Source organism: Rhea americana, unplaced genomic scaffold, assembly GCF_003343005.1.
Source record: "Rhea americana isolate MKP2758 unplaced genomic scaffold, rheAme1 scaffold_88, whole genome shotgun sequence".
Lineage (NCBI taxonomy): Eukaryota > Metazoa > Chordata > Aves > Rheiformes > Rheidae > Rhea > Rhea americana.
In genome coordinates, this window is record NW_028187066.1 from 1,443,133 (window position 1) to 1,466,881 (window position 23,749).

General features: G+C 37.5%; 1 protein-coding gene across 3 annotated transcripts in view; it reads left to right on the forward strand.

Moving 5' to 3' along the window:
* Positions 1–23,749, forward strand: part of MON2 (MON2 regulator of endosome-to-Golgi trafficking) — a 79,530-nt gene that overhangs the window by 2,934 nt on the left and 52,847 nt on the right. For all 3 annotated transcript variants that reach the window (XM_085323832.1, XM_085323833.1, XM_085323834.1), the window contains exons 2-6: positions 14,916–14,979; positions 18,978–19,105; positions 19,967–20,098; positions 22,998–23,127; positions 23,650–23,747. In XM_085323832.1, coding sequence (XP_085179958.1) covers positions 14,916–14,979; positions 18,978–19,105; positions 19,967–20,098; positions 22,998–23,127; positions 23,650–23,747 — 552 coding nt within the window. The remainder of the gene's footprint in view (positions 1–14,915; positions 14,980–18,977; positions 19,106–19,966; positions 20,099–22,997; positions 23,128–23,649; positions 23,748–23,749) is intronic.

Sequence of the window (23,749 nt, forward strand, 5' to 3'; positions counted from 1 at the left end):
GCCGCCAGCGCCGGGGCGGTGGGCAGGCGGGGGCCGAGCAGGCGCCGGGCGTTCGCTGGCGAGACCGGGACCCACGGCGCCGGGGAGCCGCCACCGCCCTGGGCCGGGCCCCGTCGCGGCAACGGCAGCGTCTTGCAAGAGCTGCGGTCGGAGGGAAACGGCCGCCGGAGCTCCTGCACCGAGCCCTCCCYGTCCCGCTGGGGAGCCGCGCGCGGCCTCAGTTTCCCGTTTGCAGTCGGGGACCACGGCAGTCGACACCGCAGAGCCGCGCTCGGACGGTCTCGCGCTCGGGCTTGCTGCGAGCTTCGGAGCCGACGGCCGAGGGAATCGTGCGGACGGGAGCTGCTGCCGCTGCGCAGGACCCTTGAGGACCGCTGCTCCCTTCCAGCACCGGTTCATGAACCAAACTCTGAGCTRTCCCCAGCAAATACTGAGTGCAGCACGGAGTGTCTTGGAGGGCTGCCGTGACGGGTGGACCTCAGCATCCACAGCAGGTGAAGGAAGGCTGCATCCATCAAAACAAATCCATAAGCACCACTGGGCATAGCCAGGATTTTTTTTTTTTTAATGCCTTTAATTTCTTTCTGGCTGTACATCAGTAGCACGTGGACCAGACTGATGGGGCTGGTGGATGGATGAGTAGAAAGAGCAGAGACAAGAGATGATTCACAGCCCGTCGCTTCTCGAGGCTGTCCCATAAACATGTCCAAACTCTATGGATCTCCCCGGTGCAGACGCGTCTGTGCTGTCCCCGCTCACTTCCCGCATTCGCATCTTGCAGCGTGTGACCGAGCTCCCAATACATCACCTGGTCGTGCCTGACTTGTCCTTGGCTTTTCCTTCCATGGCACAGTTGCACCACTTTGGCACAGGAGAGAGCTGAGCCCTAGAGCACAGCCAAGAGAAAGCCAAAGCAAACGGGCAGGCTTTTAAAGGCAAAATACTTTAGTTCTGCTTCAGAGGAAGGAGGGGAAAAAAAATGTAAAAAAGAGCCTTTTCCCCCAAAATGCTAAGTAGGAGGCCATCGGCTCCCAGAGCGTCTGTCTGCTGCAGGGTTCCCAGCCGGTGGCCCTGGTCCCCCGGCAGGGCTGGCAGGCGCCTCTGGCCCAGGGCTGGCCCGGGGAGGAGGCTGAGCCGCCGTGGGGCTGGTCCGTGGGGACCCGGCGCTGCGGGCGCGCAACGTTCCCGCTGGCACGGAGCGATGGGCAGAGGCTCGGCCGTGGGGCTCGGCCGCGACACGGGTGCTGAGCCCCAGCGYGTGCGTCGGTGCGTGCAAGCGCACGCGCCTGTGCCGGGGATGCGGGAAAGCAGGTGGGACCGCGGGTGGGACCCGTCCTGCGGGCACCTGCCTGGCGCCTGCGCCAGCCGCCCGGCCCAGGCGYGCGGGGCTGGGAAGTGGCAGGAAGTGCTAAGCGGGCTGGAAACGTCTTGTAATAATTTAAATGAATTTATCTGCGCCTCCAAGAGATTGCAGCTCAGAAGCTAATCTGTGGCCCAGATGTTATTTTAGCAAACATGCTGCGGATCCTTATCTGCGCGGCAGTTCGTACAGTGCATTTGTCGGTCAGCAGTAAATCAAAGTTGMTCTTTAATGCGGTTACAAGGCTACAGCAGAGACAGCAAATGGCACGAACCGGGTGCTRCGCTCTCCCCGCCGCGGTGCCCGGGCCAGTGCGTCCGGCTCCGGCGGCGGCTCCGAACCCCGCAGCTGCGTTACCTCCCCGGCAGGACGGCAGCGCAAGGGCAGATAATCCCGGCGGCCCCGGACGGGGGGGGCGGCCGCGGGGCTGCGGCCCGGGATGTCTCACCTGCGCCGCGGCGGTTACTGGCCTTATGGTACTTGCGGCTTCGGTTATCTTGGTGACTAGAATCACCCTAACTGAAGGGAAATTAGAATATTCTCTCTCGTTAAAAGTATGCATTTTGTCAGTGGGGTTTTTTAGTGTATATATGYACAGTGAATTTAACTTTCCCTGTCAGTAGTCTGTGAGTTGCCATTTCTTAAAACATATGTTCCACACAACAGTGGAAGGAAAAACTGAGATTAAGTTGCAGAACCGGAAAGGTACCTGTGAAGATATGAAAAGACACTGCCAGTTTGGAAGAAAGGGATTGCCTATGTAGTATGACTTTAGTTTTAATTAAGTGATAGTATATTCAAAGTCATACAAAGCATTAAACACTTTAACAGGTGAATTGAAGCTAATGACTGTGCTGTTTTGAAAGGCATGAAGTGCTGTGCTTTAGCAGAGCGTGCTACGTATGTTTATAGTTTGCAGAAGAGTATCAATGTGTTTGCGAAGTTGTGTGTGATCACATATAATCGAGGAAAGGTTGTGATCGCTTGAACAGAAGGCTGGGCATGTATTTTAGAGGGAGGCTGAGGTTCTGTTTCCACACTTTCTGGTGTATTAATGTGTGACTTTGTAAGTTATTAGGTTGCTGAACCACTTTTCCCCACTGTAATAATGTTTATCTTCTTCAAGATCTACAAAGGAGATGGGCACTGTAATTCTCAAGTTAGTCTTTTTAATAATGCTTCATTATATCTGCCATGCTGAAGGTTAAAGTAACCTCTGCACAAACAATTTTTGATGTTTGCTTGTTTTCCATGTTTAGCATGTTCTTATGCGTGACTCTTTGTATTCCCTTTTGCATCTTGACAGCAGTTTATATAGTTTGCTTTGCTAATAAARTGTTTTGAGTTAAGTTCTTMACAGTTTTGTGGAGTTTGGATAGGTATGGATGTTTATGGAGTAGTACTGGAAGGTGTTCACAGAGAGGTGGGACTTTTTTTCCGTAGTGAGTTGTGGGTCCATATATAGAAGTCTGAGGTGAGTAGCAGTCCTGTAATAGGATATATGATATGGTTGCGAGGAAGTAAGACTGTTTCCTGCTTCTGGAAGCCTTCCCTACCCCCCACTAATTTTAAAGGAAACTGGTATCCTGTGTTACTGTCTATCAGATCTCAACTGATGAATTGGTATTTGAATCGTATGCATTTGTTCTAATYATGATTGGATCTGAATAGTGATCAGAGGAGTTGAATGTTCTTAGTGATTTGGAACAGGGCAAGTTTTTGAACTACTTTTAATCGTGGACTTCTTTAAACTGATTCCTAACGCTTATAATCTCGTATACTTGTGATATAACTAGATGTTCTCATTACCACCTCATGCAATGTAATTTATATGCTTATCTTGCAGCTGATATACGTGCCCCTGTGTCACTTTTTAATGCTATCATAGTGTGGCAGAGCTACTGAAAAATAGAGTCTAAAATTAGTAGTTATGAGCTCTCTTATAATATTTGGATTTGGTAAGTACTGTGTGCAGGTAAACTGCTTCTAATCCTTTCARTTTCTGAGGGAAGCTTTGCTTACGGCTGTTCGTTATCATCAGCCCTTTCCAAAATTGTTTCTGTCTACTCTGCTCTTTTGGACTTTTATTTCTTTTGGACTGCAGATAAAGGAAGTAGTATAGTTCTCGGTTCTGCTGGTTGCTCAACTGATTAATGTGAACAAAACCTTTCTGGATCAGTACTGTAGGGAGTTAAAGTGGCATGATCAGAAAAATAATGCCTGTTTTAATTAAACRGGTCTTAGTTTTCACCTTTTAAATATGTTTGTAATGTGCATGTATATAATAACATGTGCATACATATATATACACATATATATACATACACACACATATGTTATAACTACTGCTACAAAGGGCAAAACAGTGTTAAATGATTCTTTGAACAGACAGGTAGATGGCACAGAAGTTTTATCAGATGTTTAGGGGTCAGCAGAAAAAGGATCAGCTGGCTGTCTTTTGAAATCTGTGAGACTTAGAACTTCTCAGACAGGTGCCTGAATTAAGGTCTTGAGACCTTGCTGGGAATGGARCTTGAACTCTTCAGTGTTTTAAGCAACTTCATCTCATATAATTTCAATTACTTAAGAGTCTGTGAAGTTTTCGTAGTAAGTCATTTCTGTGGAGATCATGTAGTTTTTCAGTCCAGTCACTTTTAACAGTGGATTTTCAGGTTTCTGCTAATGCTCTGATAATCTGTTAAGAAATCTTGAAACTGTTGAATATCTCCCAATGTTAAACTTACAAGTGTGTGGCAAACCCTGAAACTTCCTTCCCCTTGCAAGCAAAAAGAAATTCTGCCTAAGAAATAACAGGATGTATTTTTGCCCCCAAAGCAGTCAGCASTTCATCTCTGCTGTGTATGACAGTTTATGCACATGAACCATTTGTTTTGCTGGGTCATGTCACTTAATACTGTGCRAAATGGGAACTGCAGAAAGAATTTGTGGACTTGACATTATGTTGTTGGCAGTATTTTGGGATTAACCACGTGTTAGACTTTTCTCCATACCTTAAAAAAAAAAATACTGGTTACTGTTAGATTTCAGACTGACATCTATTTGTTGTTAGAATTTTCTTGTCTGTTTCTGTATGATTAGGGTATGTATCCTATATGTTATTTAAGATTGTCTACAGAAATACTCTAAACATGAAAGCTGTATACTGTGACCAAAGAGTGATTTGGTGATTGCATCTCTATGATACGCCAAAACTGTTTATATTGGCAGATGCACAACTAATTACACTGCTGAAAAATGTACTTTTGTTTTCACAGTGTCTTTTCATATCCTTGTATCTGTTACAAGTTACAGAAACAGACACTAACGAGGGASATGATAAATTAAAATGGATCTTTGGAGTTTAAAATAGAGGAGAAYGAAGCAGTCTTTGGTATCAGCAGCAGTTKTGCTTGTGTTGTATTAAGTAATATGATGTTTGTCCAAGAATAAATTATTACTTKGCCATAATTCTCTGTCTTTAATATGGTGGGCTTTAGGCTTTGTTCTTTATTAATACATATAGTAATGCTTAACTTCTGACTCTGGGTTGACCTGCACAGAACATGTGATAGAGCTCAATGCAGTATTTTAACCTACTAGACCACAGTTTGAATATGCTGTGCTGAGTGTGTGCCAAAGCAGATAGTACTGTTTTTAACCATCATCTTGAGTAATTGTTGTGCCATAATCTTGAATAATTTAGCAGAAGTGCTTCAGATCTGCTTTTTAAACAAAAAATCCTTAATTAAAAAAAAAAGCTTAGAAAATAGAGTATAAACTTCGTCTTATAATAATGAAAATAAGTTAGTGTGCTAAATCAATTGTCTACTGCTTCTTACTCTTGTTGAAAATTCTGTTCTGTAAGTAACATCTGATTTGGTTAGATGATCTCTTTGGGTAAGGAACCTTAGAAGTACCGTGGAAGTATTTATATTTAACAGAAATAATAGAATTAAAAGGAGGAGGAGAAAGCATACCAAAAAATTCTTCTCAACCTGAATGTCAAACTTGTTTCAATCTTGTAACTCCATGTTGTTTACATACATCCAGTCCAGCCATTTGAGTTCTCTAAGTAGGCTTATAGCCTCTAGGTTGACATAGGACTTTTGTTTTTCAAACAGCCAGTTAAAACCAATGGAGCTTAAAAAGCACAGAAAAAGTTTAACTCTGGTCCAGCTCACTGCACAGTTACAGGAATATTTGTGCAGGTAGAAGAGGGGTAAGGAAAGAGCAGGTAGGGTTGGGGAAGAACAGGAACCCTGTGCTTGGGTGACTGCGTCAGCTTGCATGGCCTAAACCAGTTATGGAACAGAGGTGTGTTTTTCACTTAGCAGCCCTTTAATTGGTTGGAAGTCATAGTGTCTTTATGTTTTAGGGCGTTTGCTGCTAGACTAACTTGGAACAGTGGATGTGGAAGTATTTGGAGTATTTCAGTGAAAGTGCTCTCTAGAGATTCTTGAAAGGCATTTTTTGATATCCTTTCCATACTGTTTCTTTCTCAGAGCTTTGACAAGCAGCAGAATTGCTTTTGTCAAACTATTTATTGAGTTGTGTATGTCTTTGGCATACTGAAGTGTTTTTGAAACAATGTAGTAAATCGATTCACTATATCAAGGAGAAATAATAGGATCTGATTTTGCAGTCTTATTTTCCTTCTTTTATTAGAACTTTACCTGTGGGCAAGTGGCTTTAAGTTATTTGAGTAAAGCTTGAGGAGTCCAGATCTGAGCAGCTTCTGGATAAGTAAGAAATTGTTTCTCAAATTGTTTCATTATACTGTTTATATGGCCCCTTCTTAGGGACTCCCTGTTGTGTACTGTGAACACAGTTTTATTCATATGTTTCTTCCTATGAAGTCCATGGCTGTCTGTGTGGAGATGTACGTGACAGTTGCATCCACTTAATTAAATCATTCTAGTTCTGGAATGATTTACTGATACTGAACACATCTTAGTACTAATGCTGAAAAAATTAATTTGGAAGCTTATTCTTTTAAGGTATCACTCTGATATCATTGGGTAGCAACATGAAACCAAATGTAAGGATATATTGCAATATTTGAACATACTACAAAGGTTAATTAAGTTCATAGTTTAAGTGATCTCCAGATATTCATATTGATAAATCTTGACTTTGATATTCCTAGTGCAACTGCAATGAATAGTTTAAAAAAAGATTAAGTATGGTGTGTCAATATTAGCTGTTTGTTTTGCAATAGTAACAGTATTTAAGACAGTCTGTTGAGTGTAGTCCAGTAGACAAATCAGAGAGAGACTAAGAAAGAAAAAGATGTGCTGAAATGCTTTATGTTTTGGCCCTTTCAGTCACTCGAGGTACTACTAGTATTGAAGGGCTTGAGAGCGCTGTGTTCGTGCTACTGTCACAGTGAAAAAACAGGAAAGTAATGGACCTGGCATAGAACAAAACTTAGTACATAAATTGTTCTCTGTAGAGGTAATCTAAGTAATGGGGTTTTTTTTGCTTTATTTTTCTCTTAAAAATGTATGAACTAATCCTGAAGCTATAGCCCATAGGAAACTTAACCTGCAGTGAGCTTTCGAAGTTGATTAATTTTCAGGTCTTCACAGCATTACTTCAGAAGGATGCAAATACTGTAGAGTTTGTTTACTTTAATGATTCAACACTTAACTAATGTTTTGAAAATTCTTTTGAGGTRGAGAAATTGTGATCTGTAAAAATGCATATTTTTGTAATTAGGCAGCTTCCGCTCAAGCATGTGCCTTGCACATGTTACTGGAAATTATAGTGTTTTCTGGTTGTCAGCCAGTAGCTGAGCTAGTAACTTGAAACAGGTGAGTCCTAATATTTCCTACAGTCTCTTTCTTATTGCTAATCTTCACCAGTTGCCAAGTCTGCTAGCTTCATGTTTGGAATCAATTTTGCTGTGTTTTTATTTTTAAAATAACTTATTGAAAAAATATTACTGTACACAGATTATTTTTGAATATACTGTTACATTTCTGGGGGACTATCACCTTCTATTCAAATGTCTTCTAAGTTTCAAGCCTTACTATAATCTTAAATTTCATGTGACCTTTTGTTCTTTTTTCTGTGTTTTAGTCTTTAATAAAAAATGCCATGTGTTCAAGAATAGCTGACATTATGCATGTAGGCCAAATTACTGTATCATACAGTATTTTAAAACTTTAATGTATCATTCTTACTATCCTAAAAGATATAATAGTGTATTTATAGAACTGTTTTGAAAAACTTTCCTTACCTCAGTCTATCTGCAAACTTTTAAAGGCAGAATTCAGTGCAGGACTAAGGTGCCTGTTCGTTGTCCCTTCATTGATCATGTATTCTCTGTTCATGATGGAAATACAGTCAATGGAACGGCTTTTCAGAGGACCTTGCAGTAGATGCCAAGGGAGTTAATTCAGTCCACACATAGGTATCTTTGCTAGCTGAGATGCCTTAATGTATTTCGCTTGGCTTGCAGCAGCTAGTCCGGGAAAGCATGGGTCTTCCATACRTCCTGCACGATGTCCTGCTGTCCCTATGTAGATGTCTCAGACATGGAGGCCCAAGCTTAGACAACTGTATTGAGCCTCTGCTGGTAGGTCAGCTGAATTAGTTTAAGGAGCGGTTTATAAAGAACTTAGGAGCATTCAGTAGGGACTAAATTTCCATTGTAATGGGAGTCTAGATAGTTAAGTTCATGTGTCTTAATCTCAGATTGAATTCTCTTCCACTCTCATGGCTTCTTACTATGCAAGAGAGAGATTTGACTAAGAAATCTTCACTAAATGGTTGTTTCTTCTGTATCAACTTCCAGTTARCATTTTTCTTTACGTTTCCATCAGTGCTGCTCAGTAATGAGTTCTTGGTTATTCTCTCTGATTCGATCTCTTGATTTATGTGATGGTTTTCCAACTGAAGCGTAGTGTTTTGATTGTCAAATGAAAATTCTTGATATTGAATGTTTGTACTTCATTATCTTTACCTAAACATTCATGTCAGGTGACACAACAGCTCTGAAGCAATTTAGATAACACTGGCACCTCTTCTGGTATTATTGACAATTAACCTTCATGTTTCTGAATTGGTTGCTGATTCTGCAAGCTGACAATTTTGGAAGATTAATAGACTAGAAGAGTAATTGCTCCTGTCAAGAGAAATAGMACTTTTAACATCAGGGCAACTAATATAGTTGCACTAAAGCTGGAAATGAACAAGGTTCTCTGTAAAACATATGGAATATCATAAATCTTGAGATGATGGAGAAATTGTGTAATAGAATTAATTAGCACATCTATTTTTTTTTCTCGTAGTATTGGAGCGTCAGTGTTTGAGAATTGTACTGATCTTGAATAGAGTCTAGCAGGGATTAGAGTTTAGTATCTTCAACTGTAGTCCCTGTTGTTGGGATGTACATTATTTTTTTTCTTCCATTGACCACTACTGGACCGTGATTTAGAATAAACCACAGTAATTTTGTTTCTGTCTTGGGGTAGAGCATAACAGTTAGAGAAACTGTCTTCTGGATGAAAAGAGAATGACCATCTCTTTGCATTTTCTTGCATTTAGCATTTATATGCTAAATGAAGATAACAGGAATAAAAAAGGCAAATGTATTAATTTTTTGATTAAATAAGTGAGGCTGTTCAATTTATGTAAATTGCACATTCCATGCTTAAAACAATGGGAAAGTTATAGTGCTGCTACTCTTCCATTGAAGATGTGATGATGAAAACAGCTTACTGAAATACAATTTTCAATTTTAGGAAAATTAATAATTTTAATTTTACTATCATTGCTAAGATTCTGTGAAAGAAAAATTATGGTAGGAAACTTGAGCAAGAATTGTAGAATTGCAAGTGATACAAAAGAAGAATTATTGCATTCCTTTTTCCTTACAGTCTTTCCTCAACATGTATACATATCCAGGATGTGATATGCGTCTGAACAGTGATTGCAAAGCAGTCCACATTCTCTGTGGCCCCCCAGTAGGTACATGTAGACAGCAACAAGCTCTCTCCTGAGCCATGCCTTATTCAGGCTGAACTAACACAGCTCTCAGCCTCCCCTTGTGCGTTGTTCTCCAGCTGTTGACTGTCCTAGTGGCTGCCTGCTGGATTCAATCTAGTATGTTGAGGTCTGTCTTGTACCCGGGAGCCCAAAACTGGACAAAGTACTCCGGCAGTGGCCTCACAAGTGCCAAACAAAGGAAGATTCAATTCCCTCAGTGCACTGGCTATGCTCTTACTAGTACAGCCCAGCGTGTTGGCCACTTGCTGTAAGGGTGTAGTGCTGTCCAGCAGGACCAATAGGTCACTTTCTGCAAAGCCACTTTCTAGCCAGWCAGTCCACAGCCTGTGCTGGTGCATGACCTTAAACTATCTCAAGCACATGATTTTGTGCGTACCTTTGAACTTCATGGATTCCTATCAGTCCACTTTTTTAGCCTGTGTGTGTTCCTCTGAACAGCAGCTCTGCCCTCTAGCATGTTGAAACCCCAGTTTGATATCTGTCCACAGACTCTATCTCATTATCTAGATTGCTAAGCTGTTAAATGGTGTTTGCCCTAGTGTTGATCTCTGAAGAACACTGCTAGTAACTGAGTGCCAGATGGACTTCATTGTGTTTGTCATTGTCCTTTGAGCCTGACAGTTTAGCTAGGTTTTCACCCACTTTATTGTCTGCTTGTCTCACCAATACCTTGCCAATCTAACTTTAAGCATGCTGTTGGAGATGGTATCAAAGGCCTTTCTGTAGTCAACATATGATATGCACTGTTCTCCCCTTAGCCGTACAGCCAGTCTTCTGATTGTAGAAGGCAACCAACTTGGTCAAGTCCATGGTAAATTCCTGTTGGCTGTTCCCAGTCTTCATCTTGCCTTGCATGTGCGTGGAAGTGGTTTCCAAGCATATTTGCGCTATAACCGCCCCACGAACTGATGTGAAGCTGACTGGCCTGTAGTTCCCTTAATGTTCTTCCCTGCCCTTCTTGAAGATATATATGGCATTTACCATGTAAATCAGTAACCTATCAGTAACCTTCCCCAGTTGCTATGACCATGATAGAGAATGGTCTTTCACTGACCTTGGCCTTTGGATGCCTCTTCTCTGGTTCCGTGGACTTGACTGTGGCCAGTTGGCTTAAGTATTTACCTTACGTACTCTGTAACTGTGTTTTCCTTTACAGTGCTTCCCAGAGGCTTTGCTAGTTGACTTTTGTCTGAGCCACTAGGATGTGAGCAAGCTCTAACCCAAAAGCAATAAGTCATCTAATATAATAAATTCCTGTCAGTACCCAGTTCCATGAGATCAGAACCAGCATTTCACCATTTTAAATACAGAGAGCACGAACATAGATCTGTATACAAGAGAAGTGTATGAGTAGGGGTTATGCTTCTAATGAGGAAGATAAAAATATAACCCTTTTTCACACTAATATGTTATACTTGAGTACTTCTATGGGACTGATTTAGTGTGGATTTTTTTTCACATATGTGGCCTTTTCCAAATAATAGTCTGCAGTACAGTAATAGTTTGCAGTGTGCTTTTGCAAAGCACACCAGTGAAGTACAGTGAAACTGTACTTTAGAGTATCTCATGTCTAAACTGTTGGATATAGGTTCAGTGTTCCAGTTAGAAAGGCATTTAAAGTTGAATAGAAGCAATTTCAATATTTCTGGAGGTAGCAATTTGCTCTGAGCTTTCAGCTGAGATACAAATAGTCATTTAAAATACTAGTGGTGAAAGTTTCTGATTTTATTTTTGGTAACAGTTCTGTCCGATTTAGAAGATCATACACAAGAATATTTTTAAAATTAGAACAATCTGTAGTATAAATTTCAGCTCAGGCCTATTGCTCTGTTCAATATCTCTTGGTGTTTTTTTTTTTTTTTTTAAATGCTGATTTCTGGTCCTAATTGCAAGGTACCAGTCCCTTTGAAGATCGGTAAATTCAACAGCTTTTAAAAATGGTGGTTATGGTAAAGATTTTTATGGGAAGATTTTTATCTTCCTGAAAAGGGTCACTTGTAAATGACGTTTTCTAGATTAGAATTTTGAGTAATCTTTCCCTTTTGAAAAGCTAGTAACTATATTATTATTTTTCAGTGAAAAAAGGTTAGCTCTTTCACATTTACCCCAGAGTAAGAGAAATTACTGTGGGGCAGCTGACATGCTGTCAGATCATATTGCAGTCGAGCCTGTTGCACCTTGCTCGCATGTCCATATGCGTTGCAATGTTGCGCTCGGGGGTCCATGATGTCTTTGCCCTAAATGATACGCGATTACATATTCAAGTATATGCCATGCCATAATTCCTTCTAGCCGTTCTTTTCTTGAGCTGCCAAGTGACATTATCATCACCGTGGTGTTAGCTATAGTGGTATCTTTTGATAATGCAGACAGATCCACTGCAGTTCAGTTTGAGAGCTTTCACAGCTTTTTCCTAAAGGACTGATTGGTACACTTCAGGTGCAGTTATCACTGTGCTACTGATATTGGTAGGTTACCGTTAGATCATCCTGAACAGTAACCAGTAGAATTGAGTACTCTAATTGTCCTAATGCTTAAATACAATATTTATAAGTTATATGTGCACATTTAAAAAAAAAAAAGATTCTAGGTAGGGAAATTTAACTTTGGGACTTGAATGTAACCTAGTTGTTGGAAAATGTTGATTCTGCTGGATGATGGGTTAATTCTTTGCTTAGAGTTAGCTGAGTGTCTGGGCAGTCTGTGTTTCCTGGTTGGTGGTTTTGGCCCTACACAAACGTTTACACCTCTTACGATTGGAAGATGTACACAGAGGTCTAATGACAGGAAGACTGAAGTTCCTTTCCATTTGGACTAAGAAGTTAATGTGAAGAGGAGGAGTTTTGGATCTGAGAAACTATTAAAGGTGGGGTAAAAAACATGAGATCTAGATGTGGGAATTCATATTTTGAGAAGACYACGTATGTGTATAATGTAGCTTTAGCTTGAAATTCTCAAAGCTATGAATGTTTTCACCATCAGACTGTATACTGGAAGAGGAATTTTGGCTCTAAGAGGTAGATATTATACATAACTTCAAGTTTACTTTTTCTACAAGTATTACACCTGCACTGTGTGTATCAGGATTTTTGTAAATAAATTCATTCTTTACTTTGGCTTCTCTTTAGAGTGATTTCCATGTAATAAGTAAATACCTAGGAAGTTCTGTGGAAGCAGAAAGATAATGAGGCAAGTGCTTGAACCCAGAGGGCTACGATGAAGTTTCGTACAAGATTATTGAGTGTTTCATTACCGCTATCCAGAAGATTGATTTGTATATGAGCAATCACTGAGAATCAGTGTGTTCTCCATAAAGATTCCCCCTCCCCAAACTGAAGGCTGCAGTCACTTCAGCAGAAATGTGGATAAACCAGTGACGGCTAGTGTATGTTCAGGGCATTTTATTTCAGTTCAGTACACAGATATTAAAGTAGCAGACTGAAAAATATAACTGACTGAAGGTTTCAAGGTACACTTTGAGCTTTGTAATTCCATAGGAATTATGTATGTTTGCCTCTTTTTAAAAACGAAGAGCTCCAACTTGCTCATTGGACTATTCCTATTTACTGTGGTGCTAACTGAAACTCTGATAACACTACTTTTAAAAGTGGTAATTGCTTTAAAAACATGATGCCTTATATTATTTATGTGAAAGTAGATTATCATATTTATACCAGTAAATGTACACTATGATACTGGCCATCTGGATTAGTGTTCTAATAAGATCCTTTTATAATAGACCAATGTCYTGAAGAGTGTTGCAGTAATTTGAAAATTCATGCAACTTGTAAATGTAATGCCCATTTTAACTTGCCAAGTTAAACTGAAGCTATCTAAATACACTTTTATATTGATGTCAGTAGGATAACCAGATAACTATTTATAGTCTCATTTTCTTTCTGTTGGCTATTTTTTTCAACTAAAGTCATTTAATCATTTTTTGGAAAAGGTTCCTATGTAATGGTTTTTTTTTTTTTTTTTTTTTTAACATACGTAGTTGAGTGCTGGATTTTTTTCTAGAATGTGTGCAGTATAATTAATTTTTAATTGCAAATATTTTGATTGAGAATGCTAAACAGAAACCAAAGCAAAATCCAGATAATCATAAAACGTCTTGTGTCTTGTAAGGGAAAAAAAAATTTTATTGTATTCAGAATGATAGTAAAATGTCTAATAGTTGTTCTTTTATTTCACCTTAGTTTTAAAAAAGAATGCTATTTTACATAAAGCCAATGTAGAAACAGCTAACTGGGGTATGTGTTAGAATTTTTTTCCTTCATCCAGAGAGGCCACAGTATATGTGAATAGCATGTGTGTGTGGGCAGGCTTAAAATTTATTTGAAGATTGATTTGCACTATGGCAAGAAAGAAATTAATTGCCAGTAGATGTGATGAGGCTTAGTTTAAAGATAATTGAACTTGGACTTTGACAAATCCTTCGTATTCATTAATGGGAATAATTTGTTTCGACAATACCCCCCCCCCCCAATTAGCTTACAGTTTATGACTGAAGCAGAACAGGGATTGACTTAGACACCTCAACACTTTAACTTAACGTAATTAAAATAAATGAGCTGCATTCAGCACTCCTCATTTTAATTATGCAGGAGAAAGATTTGCATGTCAATCTGTGTTCATTTCAGCGTGTTGTATGTCAGTTCGGGCACGATATGTATTGCACCGTTTTGTAAGTAGAAACTCTGTGTTCGGGGGGGAAAACTGTGTCTGCGAAGCCGCACGGCACCCGCAGTCAGTCTCGTGGCCAGGTGAGAGGGCACCCACGGGGGAGGCGGACGGTGCTGTTCCTGGTGACTCCGGTGGCCCTTTTGGGGCCGGGGCAGGAACTGTTGCTGTGGATGATGCGGCAGGTCAGGAGGAACCGAGGCTGAGGGCAGGGAATGCTTGTGGAGCTTATACGGAGCACTTGCACTTACAACGCTGGGWTAATTTGCATATGGAAATTAGGATACAAAATCCAGAAGAAAATGGGTTTCGGACTCACTGTTAGCAGAGGCCTTTGTTTTAGAACTGACAATACTACTAGGTGACTGGAAGAAACATGATGAATTTCAAGTGTTGAGTACCACATCTAGTTTATTAACTAGATTTCATTGCTTAAGTGATTGTATAATTACTGATATTCACAAGGTCTTCAGAATTTTGACCTGGTAAATGTGACAGATAGTATGATACATAATGGTAATTGTTTCACTGTTTAAAGGCATATAAAAATTACATATCACTTTTTTTGTTTACTAGTGATTTTTCTTTGCATTTGTAGGACTGGAAAGTAATAAAATATATATTTTTTTGTTTTCTATAAATTCTGAACCACAGAATAAATGCCTTTCTGTAGAATTCTGGAAACTAATTTCAGAAACTACAAAGACTTCACTACTGCATTAACTTTGCTAACTGAAAACACTATGAAAGTGTTTTTGCTCTGAGATTATACATTTTTATTCTTAATAGATGTATTTATTTCTTTTCTATAATGATAAATGAAATAGCATCTAAACTGATTGTTCTGTTTCTCTTCCAGGCTGCAGAATCAGGAATAATAAAAGTGAAAACCATAGCTGCACGAAATAGTGATATCTTGGCAGGTAATTATTTCAGTATCAATGCAATGGGAAATGTAAATTTGGATTTTGGATCAGAAAAAAGATTTATCATTAAAAAGATATTTTGAGTTTGTTTAATAATCCTACAGACTTTTTAGTGTGCGTTGTATAAATGATATTTTACTCTCTGACACCTAGCAAAAAATTAAGTAATACAGAGATCCTTTATGCTGTTCCTGTTTCATGTTAGTGCTATACTGATGCTGAGGAAAGTCTCTGTTTTCAGTTATGGTTCTACAAAAGTAGTCATCAACATAGAGGAAAGAAAAAGAAATTCATAAGCTTCAGATTCTCACCATCTTGTTCACTGCCCACATTGACTAGAGCTGTTGCTGAGTGCTCTATATAGAGTTCTGCAGTGTGATCCTCATCTGGATGTTTAGCGTGAGAATCTAGCCTGTGGAAACTTGTACTTGACAGGCAAAAATCCATCTCAATCTGAGACAAGGTCATTCAATTTAAGATGTACCATTGCTTTGAGGGACAAGAGATCTCTTGTGGGTTGCAGCTTTGTAAGCACTTAATACAGTATCTTTAACTTCCTTCATCTTCCTTAAATTGCGTGTAAAGTGAAGGCTTCTTGCCGGTTGCTGTTTAAGCCTTTGGCCAAATTTGTATGTCCCTGTATTAATACATGAGTGTCTACACTAGCTGCAGTCAAAATCCTTACAATACTAAATTACAGGAAAGGTCAAAATAAAACCTAATGAAATGTTAATCTATTTCTTGTTTTGAGATATGTAAGTTAAATATTGTTAAGGAGGCACTTTCTAGAATTACTTGAAATAGCAGCCCCCCCCCAATATTTCACTTTAATACCTCATTTTTTATTTGTTTATTTTCTTTGTTTTTACTGCTGTCATGAATGCTGACATAAGTGGGAAAACTATGCCAGGTAATGTCAGCTATGCATCAACATACACAAACGTACTAGACGAATCTCCAGTAAGCCATTTGGGAACTTAGCAACATTCTTTGGAATATTCCTGTGTTAAGATTTTTACGTTTTTTTTAAAAAAGCTAGTTTGTGATCCTGCAAGATTTTTTTTTCTCTTTATTTCAAAGTGAGGCGATGTGAAAGATCATTGATTCTATAGACAGTCTTTCTTTTTATCCTTTTGAAGGGGCACTTTCTGGTAGTTTGTGAAATTTGGTAAGTATTTTCATTTGAAAGATTTAAATTAAGATATCTAGTATTTGTTTCACCCCAGAACTGCACAGATTTGTTGGTATGAGGTTTGAAATAACCTCAGGCCATAAAAATTACTTGATTTGTTGATGTTTGCTAGTAGGACAGTAACTTTTTTCAAGTTTGATATTGAGGGGCAGAAGGGRGCATGTAGTGTGCCTGCACCTTATCCTGATGCTTTACAGCTTAAATGTAATGCCATTGAACACTCCCAAATCTTTATTTATTCTTGGTTTTATATATTTTTTTTTTAAGCTGCCAGTTGTAACCTAGTCTTGTAGATAAGGCAGTATCCAGATCTTTGTCTCCTACATGCTGTTTAATGTGCTATTTCTGGAAGAAGATGGTATATATACTTTAAGAGTAGCCTTCTTTTTTTTTTATTTTTTTTTATTTTTTTTTATTACTAATTGGGAGAGCTAGTGAAACGTATGCAGCTGCTAAATAATTTAGGAGCAACTAATAGACTTTGTAAAAAAAAAAATCAAAAATATATTTTGATCAGGATATGATTTTTCTTTACATTTTGATGGAAACACTGTCATTTCACATAAATAGAACAATTATATTCTGTTCTTTTAAATAAACTGAACTGTTGCTTTCTTCAAGCATCGCGCTGTGTAAGAGTAATTATTTTAAGATTGCATCTATTTTCCAAATAATGTTACTTCTGTAATATATGTTTGTAATATCTGGTGAGATGTTTTTAACTTGCCAGAACTTTGAGGTCATTGATCTAGCTTCTTTCTTTCTCTTGGAAAAGTTGCGTTGAGCAGTTTCAAAAATTTCACTCTTGGCAGTCTATATGTGCTTTTAAATTTATTTACGAAGATTTCAGTACTTCTAAAAGAGCAGTTACCTCCTGTGATCTGAAATTCAAGCWAAATGTGAGAAGTTATTTCCACATGGCTCTAAGATGTGCCATTTTTAGGTAGTTCATACTTTTGCTAAAGAAGTTCTGTTGATAGAATGAAATTCTAAGTCTTTTTTTTTTTTTTAGCAAAAATTTCTTTTGTGGTGTGGTTCATTATAGAAATTTTATTTTTAGTATAATTTCTTTTTCTATATAATTTTGGAATAGTAAAATGGAAGCAGACCTTGATATAAGCAAATTCTTGTGTGTATTTTAAGACTGAAGCTAATATAGTAGCCACTAGTACAGATTTCCAAACATGTAAACTGTTCAGCTTAATGAAATTGCGTGTATAGATGCTGTTACAAGATTGTTTTTAATTGATTACAGGAACAATACTGTAAAAAGTCATTTTTATTTATTCCATTATTTATTATTTCCTTTGTCATTTTTGCCTTTCAGAACTCTATCRTGAGCCTTATGCTAAGTCCTATGTTAAGGATAAATGTTTTGTGGTATCTTTTTTAGTTTAGTTCTTGATCATTGGAATTTGGTGGCAATTTGGAAATCTATAYGAGTAAGGTGCATCCTTTAGGATGAGGTCTCTAGGCTCTGTTGACTCTGTGTAGTAGATATTCATAGACTATAAAGGGAGCTTAGAAATCTAGCTCACATATAAACATTGACAGATACATAAATTACATATTTTAAAAGGGAAATCACTTCCACTATTTGATTTACTTTTTTTTATTATTATTTTTAATGAGAAAATCATGGATTGGTCAATTGAAGAATAGTGATAATGGATACAGTTTAAAAGGAAGTTTATTTGCTTGATAGTGTTTTTTTTTGTTGTTGTTTTTAAAAAGACACAACAGTAGATATCAAAGCAGAGAGTTAAAGAGGCAGTGACTTGTATTTGTTACCATTAAAGGAGACATTTTTTTTGTCTTTGATTAGGCATTTGGTCCTCAATCAGCTTCTGTCAACTTAACTGCTGCCTTGTACTGTCTCTAAAGAGACTGACATAACTATGGACTGTCTGTGTGTTAATAACTGTTACCCTATGTATTAACAACTATTTCTCTATAAAAATTGGCATCTGTAATGGGAATGAACAGCTAAAATCATAAAACCTTGCACGAATCAACCGTCTTGCACACAATCAAAAAATTACTCAGTTGATTTGAATCATGCTTTGCTTTGATCTTTTAGATTTTTTTTTCCTTCTTTAATTCTATGATGTTTAGCTTGGATATCTTGAATTACTTTTATGGGGAAAAGTTTTTGAAATATCACTGTGGAATGTATTAACTGTGATTTTTTTTTTCTTTTTTTAAAAAAAATTAGAACTTCATGAAACTTGTCACTTCTCGTAGAAAGCTTTTGTCTTAATAAGCTGCTATTTCTCACAAAAACCCTGTTTGAAAAAATCACAGCCTGGTATACGAATCCAGGATTCAAAGAGCCCAATTTCTTTCTCCTCTTTTTTTGGTGGTGGCATTTAGCTTAGCTGTTTCCCCTCATGCCACATGCTTTGGTCTCTTTATACCACACTTTGTGTCACTTTTGAATTCMGTTCAGAGGTGAAATAGAGCGGAAAGAAAAGGATGCCCATCTAAGATATCACTAAGGCTAGAAAGAGTTTTAAGAAAGTCACTCAGTGAGAAGCAGGTCGTTGAGGAAGGAAAGTGTAATGTAAGTGCAAGTGTGTATAATGGAGAAGATGTTTTGGATTAGATCAATTATTAGAGTGAGCTCTGGCAATCCGTTATATTTTTTTTCAGTTAGCTTTTCTTTCTGGTGCAAAAAATAACTCCCAAATTTCCACAACTGGAGATTGCTTTTTGTTGTTCTTAGTGGATATGAGTGACAATTTTTGCACTGCATTCTCCAAAGTATTGAAAATTGACTGCTTCCATATCTCTTTTTCAAAAGCRTTGAAAGAAAACAGCTCAGAGGTAGTCCAGCCTTTTCTAATGGGTTGTGGAACAAAGGAACCAAAGATCACTCAGCTGTGTCTAGCAGCCATACAAAGGCTCATGTCCCATGAAGTTGTTTCAGAGGTAAGATAAAGGTTCGTATAAATATTTCGGTGTGGGAAATACAGGCCTGTAAGTGAATGTGAACACCCTTTTGAGGAGGCTGTTAATAATATAATGAACATAGCCATCAAAATTTTACTTTTGTCTACTTTTAGAAAAATAGCAATTTCAAATAAAACCTTCTTTTTAAGTATTTAAAAAAATAAAGTGGTGAGTAAAAACAGTAACCTCAACAGGGAAATCTATGACACTCAAAACATCTCATTTGATTTGCATACTTGGGCTACAGGAGTGAAACATACGTAGTCTGTGATAAACTTATTAAATGTTGCAGCCAGAAAATTTAGTGTTTAGTGTGATGCACTCGTTATGTGTTTCTATTTTACGTTATTTCTTAGAAGTAACATATTTTCTGCAAGATTTCCTCCTTAAATACCATGTGATCTGTTCTGGTACTTTATATACAGCATGTTAAGAAGCTTGTGAAAGTTATATTATTAACATATCTTCAATTGTGCTTACATAATGTAAAATTACAGCATTTTCTGTATCATGAATGAATTGAGGGTAAAATGTCTTTGTACTATCTCTTCTGCCTGTTCAAGTTTAAAAATAAAATGTATTGAATTTTATTTGGACTGCATGTTAAGAGATTTCTCAACTTTAAAAAAATCAGCTCTTAAAGCTGAAARATCAATCTTTAAAAATATTTAGAGATGCTTGTGACAATGAATTTAGTTTTATATTCAAAATGTAATCCAGTAGTATAGAAAAACAATCAAATTCGGTTATATTCAGTTGAAAGAATGCTATTCTTACATGCATGCACGTAACTTAGCAGTATATAAATATCTTAATTGAATGCACATAATTTCTTTATAGGCTGCAGCAGGAAACATTATTAATATGCTTTGGCAACTGATGGAAAATAGTCTTGAAGAACTTAAATTGCTTCAGACAGTTCTTGTACTTCTGACAACAAATACAGTTGTGCATGATGAAGCACTGTCCAAGGTAAGAATTTGTTAGAGCCAATGATAGTACACATAATGTGCTAATTCTGTTACATCAGTCATACCAAAGAATAGGGGCAACTTTTAGAAAAGAGGCAGGCATTAAAGGCTGTTGGTAAATATGTGTCATTCATAAATGRTGCCCTTGCTGAAGAAATTTTCAGTAAGGTTCTTTTTTTTTTTCTGTAGTAGCTTAAGTCTATATACTGATGTGCGCACTATGCATCTAATAGTAATTATCTTTATAATATTTAAAATCATTCGAAATGTGAAAAGAGTAGTACTGGACCTTTAAAATTACTAGCTCAACACATTTGGGGTTTGTTTTCTCTTACCATATAGTAACAGGCATGATCTAACAACAAATATCTTTCTGTATAGAATATATTCATAAGGAGATAGAAAATAATATTATTTTTGACACTTACATTGTAGTTTTAGGAAAAACAGTGAAACTCAATATGCAGTAGCAACTACTTTCTCTTTTTCCCCTATGAAGTTAGTAAAAAAAGTTTTATGTATGAAGCATTTGGAAATAATGGAGGAGGGGGAGTTTCTTGATTCTGTTATGTCAGTATTATCTTCGTATCTAGACTCTGAGAACAGAATTTCTTTTATCTTCCTTGTTAATCTGTCTTTTAATTCCTCCACAGTAATCAAATTTTGACTTAATGAGCATTTTAAGTTAAAATGCTGAGCAATTGCTTCTCTTTCTGACATGCTAAATTCATCTTATGTATGATTTCAAATCAAAGAAATCGGTGTATGTAGCTCAGTGTAACCTAGGCAAGGACATRTTTGGAGAAGCAACACCCCACCCTACACTGAATCTGTTTCCTAGGTAGTGTTACACAACCTCAGCTTGATTWATATTATTCCATTATTTGCTATTGTATTTGCAGGTTTTTCCATCATTCTCTAATGAATGGATGAAAGGCAATGGGTTCCCAGTTTCAAGAACTTTTTCTATCTTCAGCCTTATTTCCCTTTCCTTTGGAAAGTTGTGAGAAAGCCTGAAATTCTGTGGTTTTTATTCTCATGTAAACTATTCAGCCTTATATAGTAACTTTTCGTGTAATAGGTATTCTGAGGCAGAACTGTAAATTTTGATGAAGAAAATGGAAATACTTTAGAAAGTAGGATTCTCAGTCTTTAACTGGATAGCAGGTATTCTCTAATCACTTGCAACATTGTAGTTTTATCAGATTTTAATCTAGGCTCTGGAAAGAGGCTGTCTGTTGAAATCAAGTTTCTGGTCTGTGTATCTCGTATCTTTTACAGCAGTGTGCTTCTTATCTYTTCCCTTGTTTATTCTGCTTTCCTGCCTCCATGTACCCCCTCTCTCCCTATTATTCTTTGGTCCTTAATATCTACATCCTATTTCATTTGCGCCTTTTAAACGCTTTCTCCAAATGCCTTTTTTTTAGCATCCCTCATTTCTTCCTCTCTTTCATATCCTGAAATTTTCTCCTGTTGAACACTGTACATAAAAGCATGTGATCGCAGTGGTGCCAAATAACTAGGAAAGGTCTTTCCCAGCACTTTTCTCCTCTCCTATAGGACAGGATATCTTGTCTTGATACATCTTACTAGGATATATCCCGATCCAGAAGCATATTTGTGTGATGGAATTACTTGAATATCTAATCGCTGGACTTTTAACAAATCCCTTAGAGTACATTAAAAACTAGTGTTTTTCAGAAATTTATAGTCAAATTTGGGCAGATTTTGACAGGAGGAAGAAAAAAAGCTTAATTCCTGTCATAGAGTGATATACTTATAAAAACGTCTACAGTGGAATGCTAGAGTTTCTCAGTGAATCAAATGTAAGCCTTAACATGGGTAAATGATGGTAATGATGGATTATTTGTTTCCTATCGGAGATRGGTAGAAACATCTTTTAGAAATACCTGAAAGGTTTGTCTTGTTGAAAASTTCCTGGAAAAAGTCAATTTGAGGCAGACATGTATGTTGCTTCTGTAGTTTTTCACTTGACTGATAGAAGTGAAGAAAGTTATCAGTAAACATTCTTGAAAAGGCCCTTAAAATAGGCATTGTTGTTAGAATATGCTTCATGAGACTGTAGGTTAACCTGAAAGTCCAAAATTGGATGATGTATTTTAAAATTTCAGACTAATATGRAGATACCATCTGAGCAGAGTCCACAAATCATTTATAAGAAAAGGAAGCAAAAGAAAAGTTAAAACTTGTATGGCTCAGGGCATGTAGCACTATGGCTTGGTGTGAYTGAGGTTCATCAAAGGCAAGAAAATGCAATAAGGACAAAAGAACATGACATACAGGTTTCACCAAGCATACCGATATTACTTATTTTACAATAAACAGAAAATTAATTATTATGTGTTGGAGGTCRTATCAAATCCAATGGGAAACAGCGTTTAGCTAGCCCCATGACACATGAAAACATGTACCTTAGAGCAGAATAGTTGCAGCAGAGGCTACATGGTTGTAAAAGTAYAGTGATGTAACACAGAGAGGAAGCAATAGGTTTTGTGCATCTTAGCTTTGCAATTGCCTGACCTTTCTGTGATTAACCGTATAATTCTAAATCCTTTTTGACATTAATATTAATACAAGTTATTTTATATGATTGATTACTGTATAGTTTCTCTAGGATAATTATAATTTTATTGGTGCATCATGATGTCTTCATAAGTACCTTTTCTAGCTTACCTTTCGGGGGGATCTGTAAAAAGAGACATTTTCTTTTGTGAGACAGTCCACAAAACTACTCTGTTTTTTTCRAATTTACAACGATTAAATAAAATTTTTCAGATAATTTTTGCCAAACTACAATGGAAAATGTTCCCCAGTCAGCTGTCTTGACTCTGGGCTAAAAGATAGATCTATTGTTGTAAGGTTAAATTCTTTTCTTTCAGGCAATAGTACTTTGTTTTCGATTGCACTTCACGAAAGATAACATCACAAATAACACAGCAGCAGCTACAGTGCGACAGGTAGTTACTGTTGTATTTGAGAGAGTGGTTGCTGAAGATGAACGATACAAAGGTGGGTATATTCCTTTGCTCTCTCGTGGTAACCTGGTTCTTGGGCACACATCAAATGCTTATCTTTTTCAGATAGACAGTAAAAAAATATATAAAGAAAACAGACAATATTAATTTTTATTGTCTTTTATACACTTACTTGTATATAAAGGAGATGAAATCCTCAGCCGTTCCGTAGGTCCAAATGATCAATATATCAAATAGATTTTTCGTAATGTGGGAGCTGGTCTTAAGGCTAGTATTGCAAAGGAATTTGGAGCAAGAGAGTCGTTTAAGGTGCAGGTAATTTAGATCACTTAGTATGAAATAACTTAGTGATAATTGTGAAGAGAACACTTTTTAAAATAAGTACTTGGTATTCATGATCTTTGATATTCAATCTAACCTTTATTTCTATAGAAATCATAAATTACAGAAGAATTACCTGACCATTGTTCTAAAATATGTGTTTGTTAGAACACTCAACATGTACTTGATTTTGACAGTTCTTTTGTTCACAAAACTCATTTCTGTTTTTGCATAGATGCTACTGAACAGCCAGTTGCAGTACAAGGAAATAGTAACAGAAGATCTGTCAGTACACTAAAGCCATGTGCTAAAGATGCATATATGCTTTTTCAGGT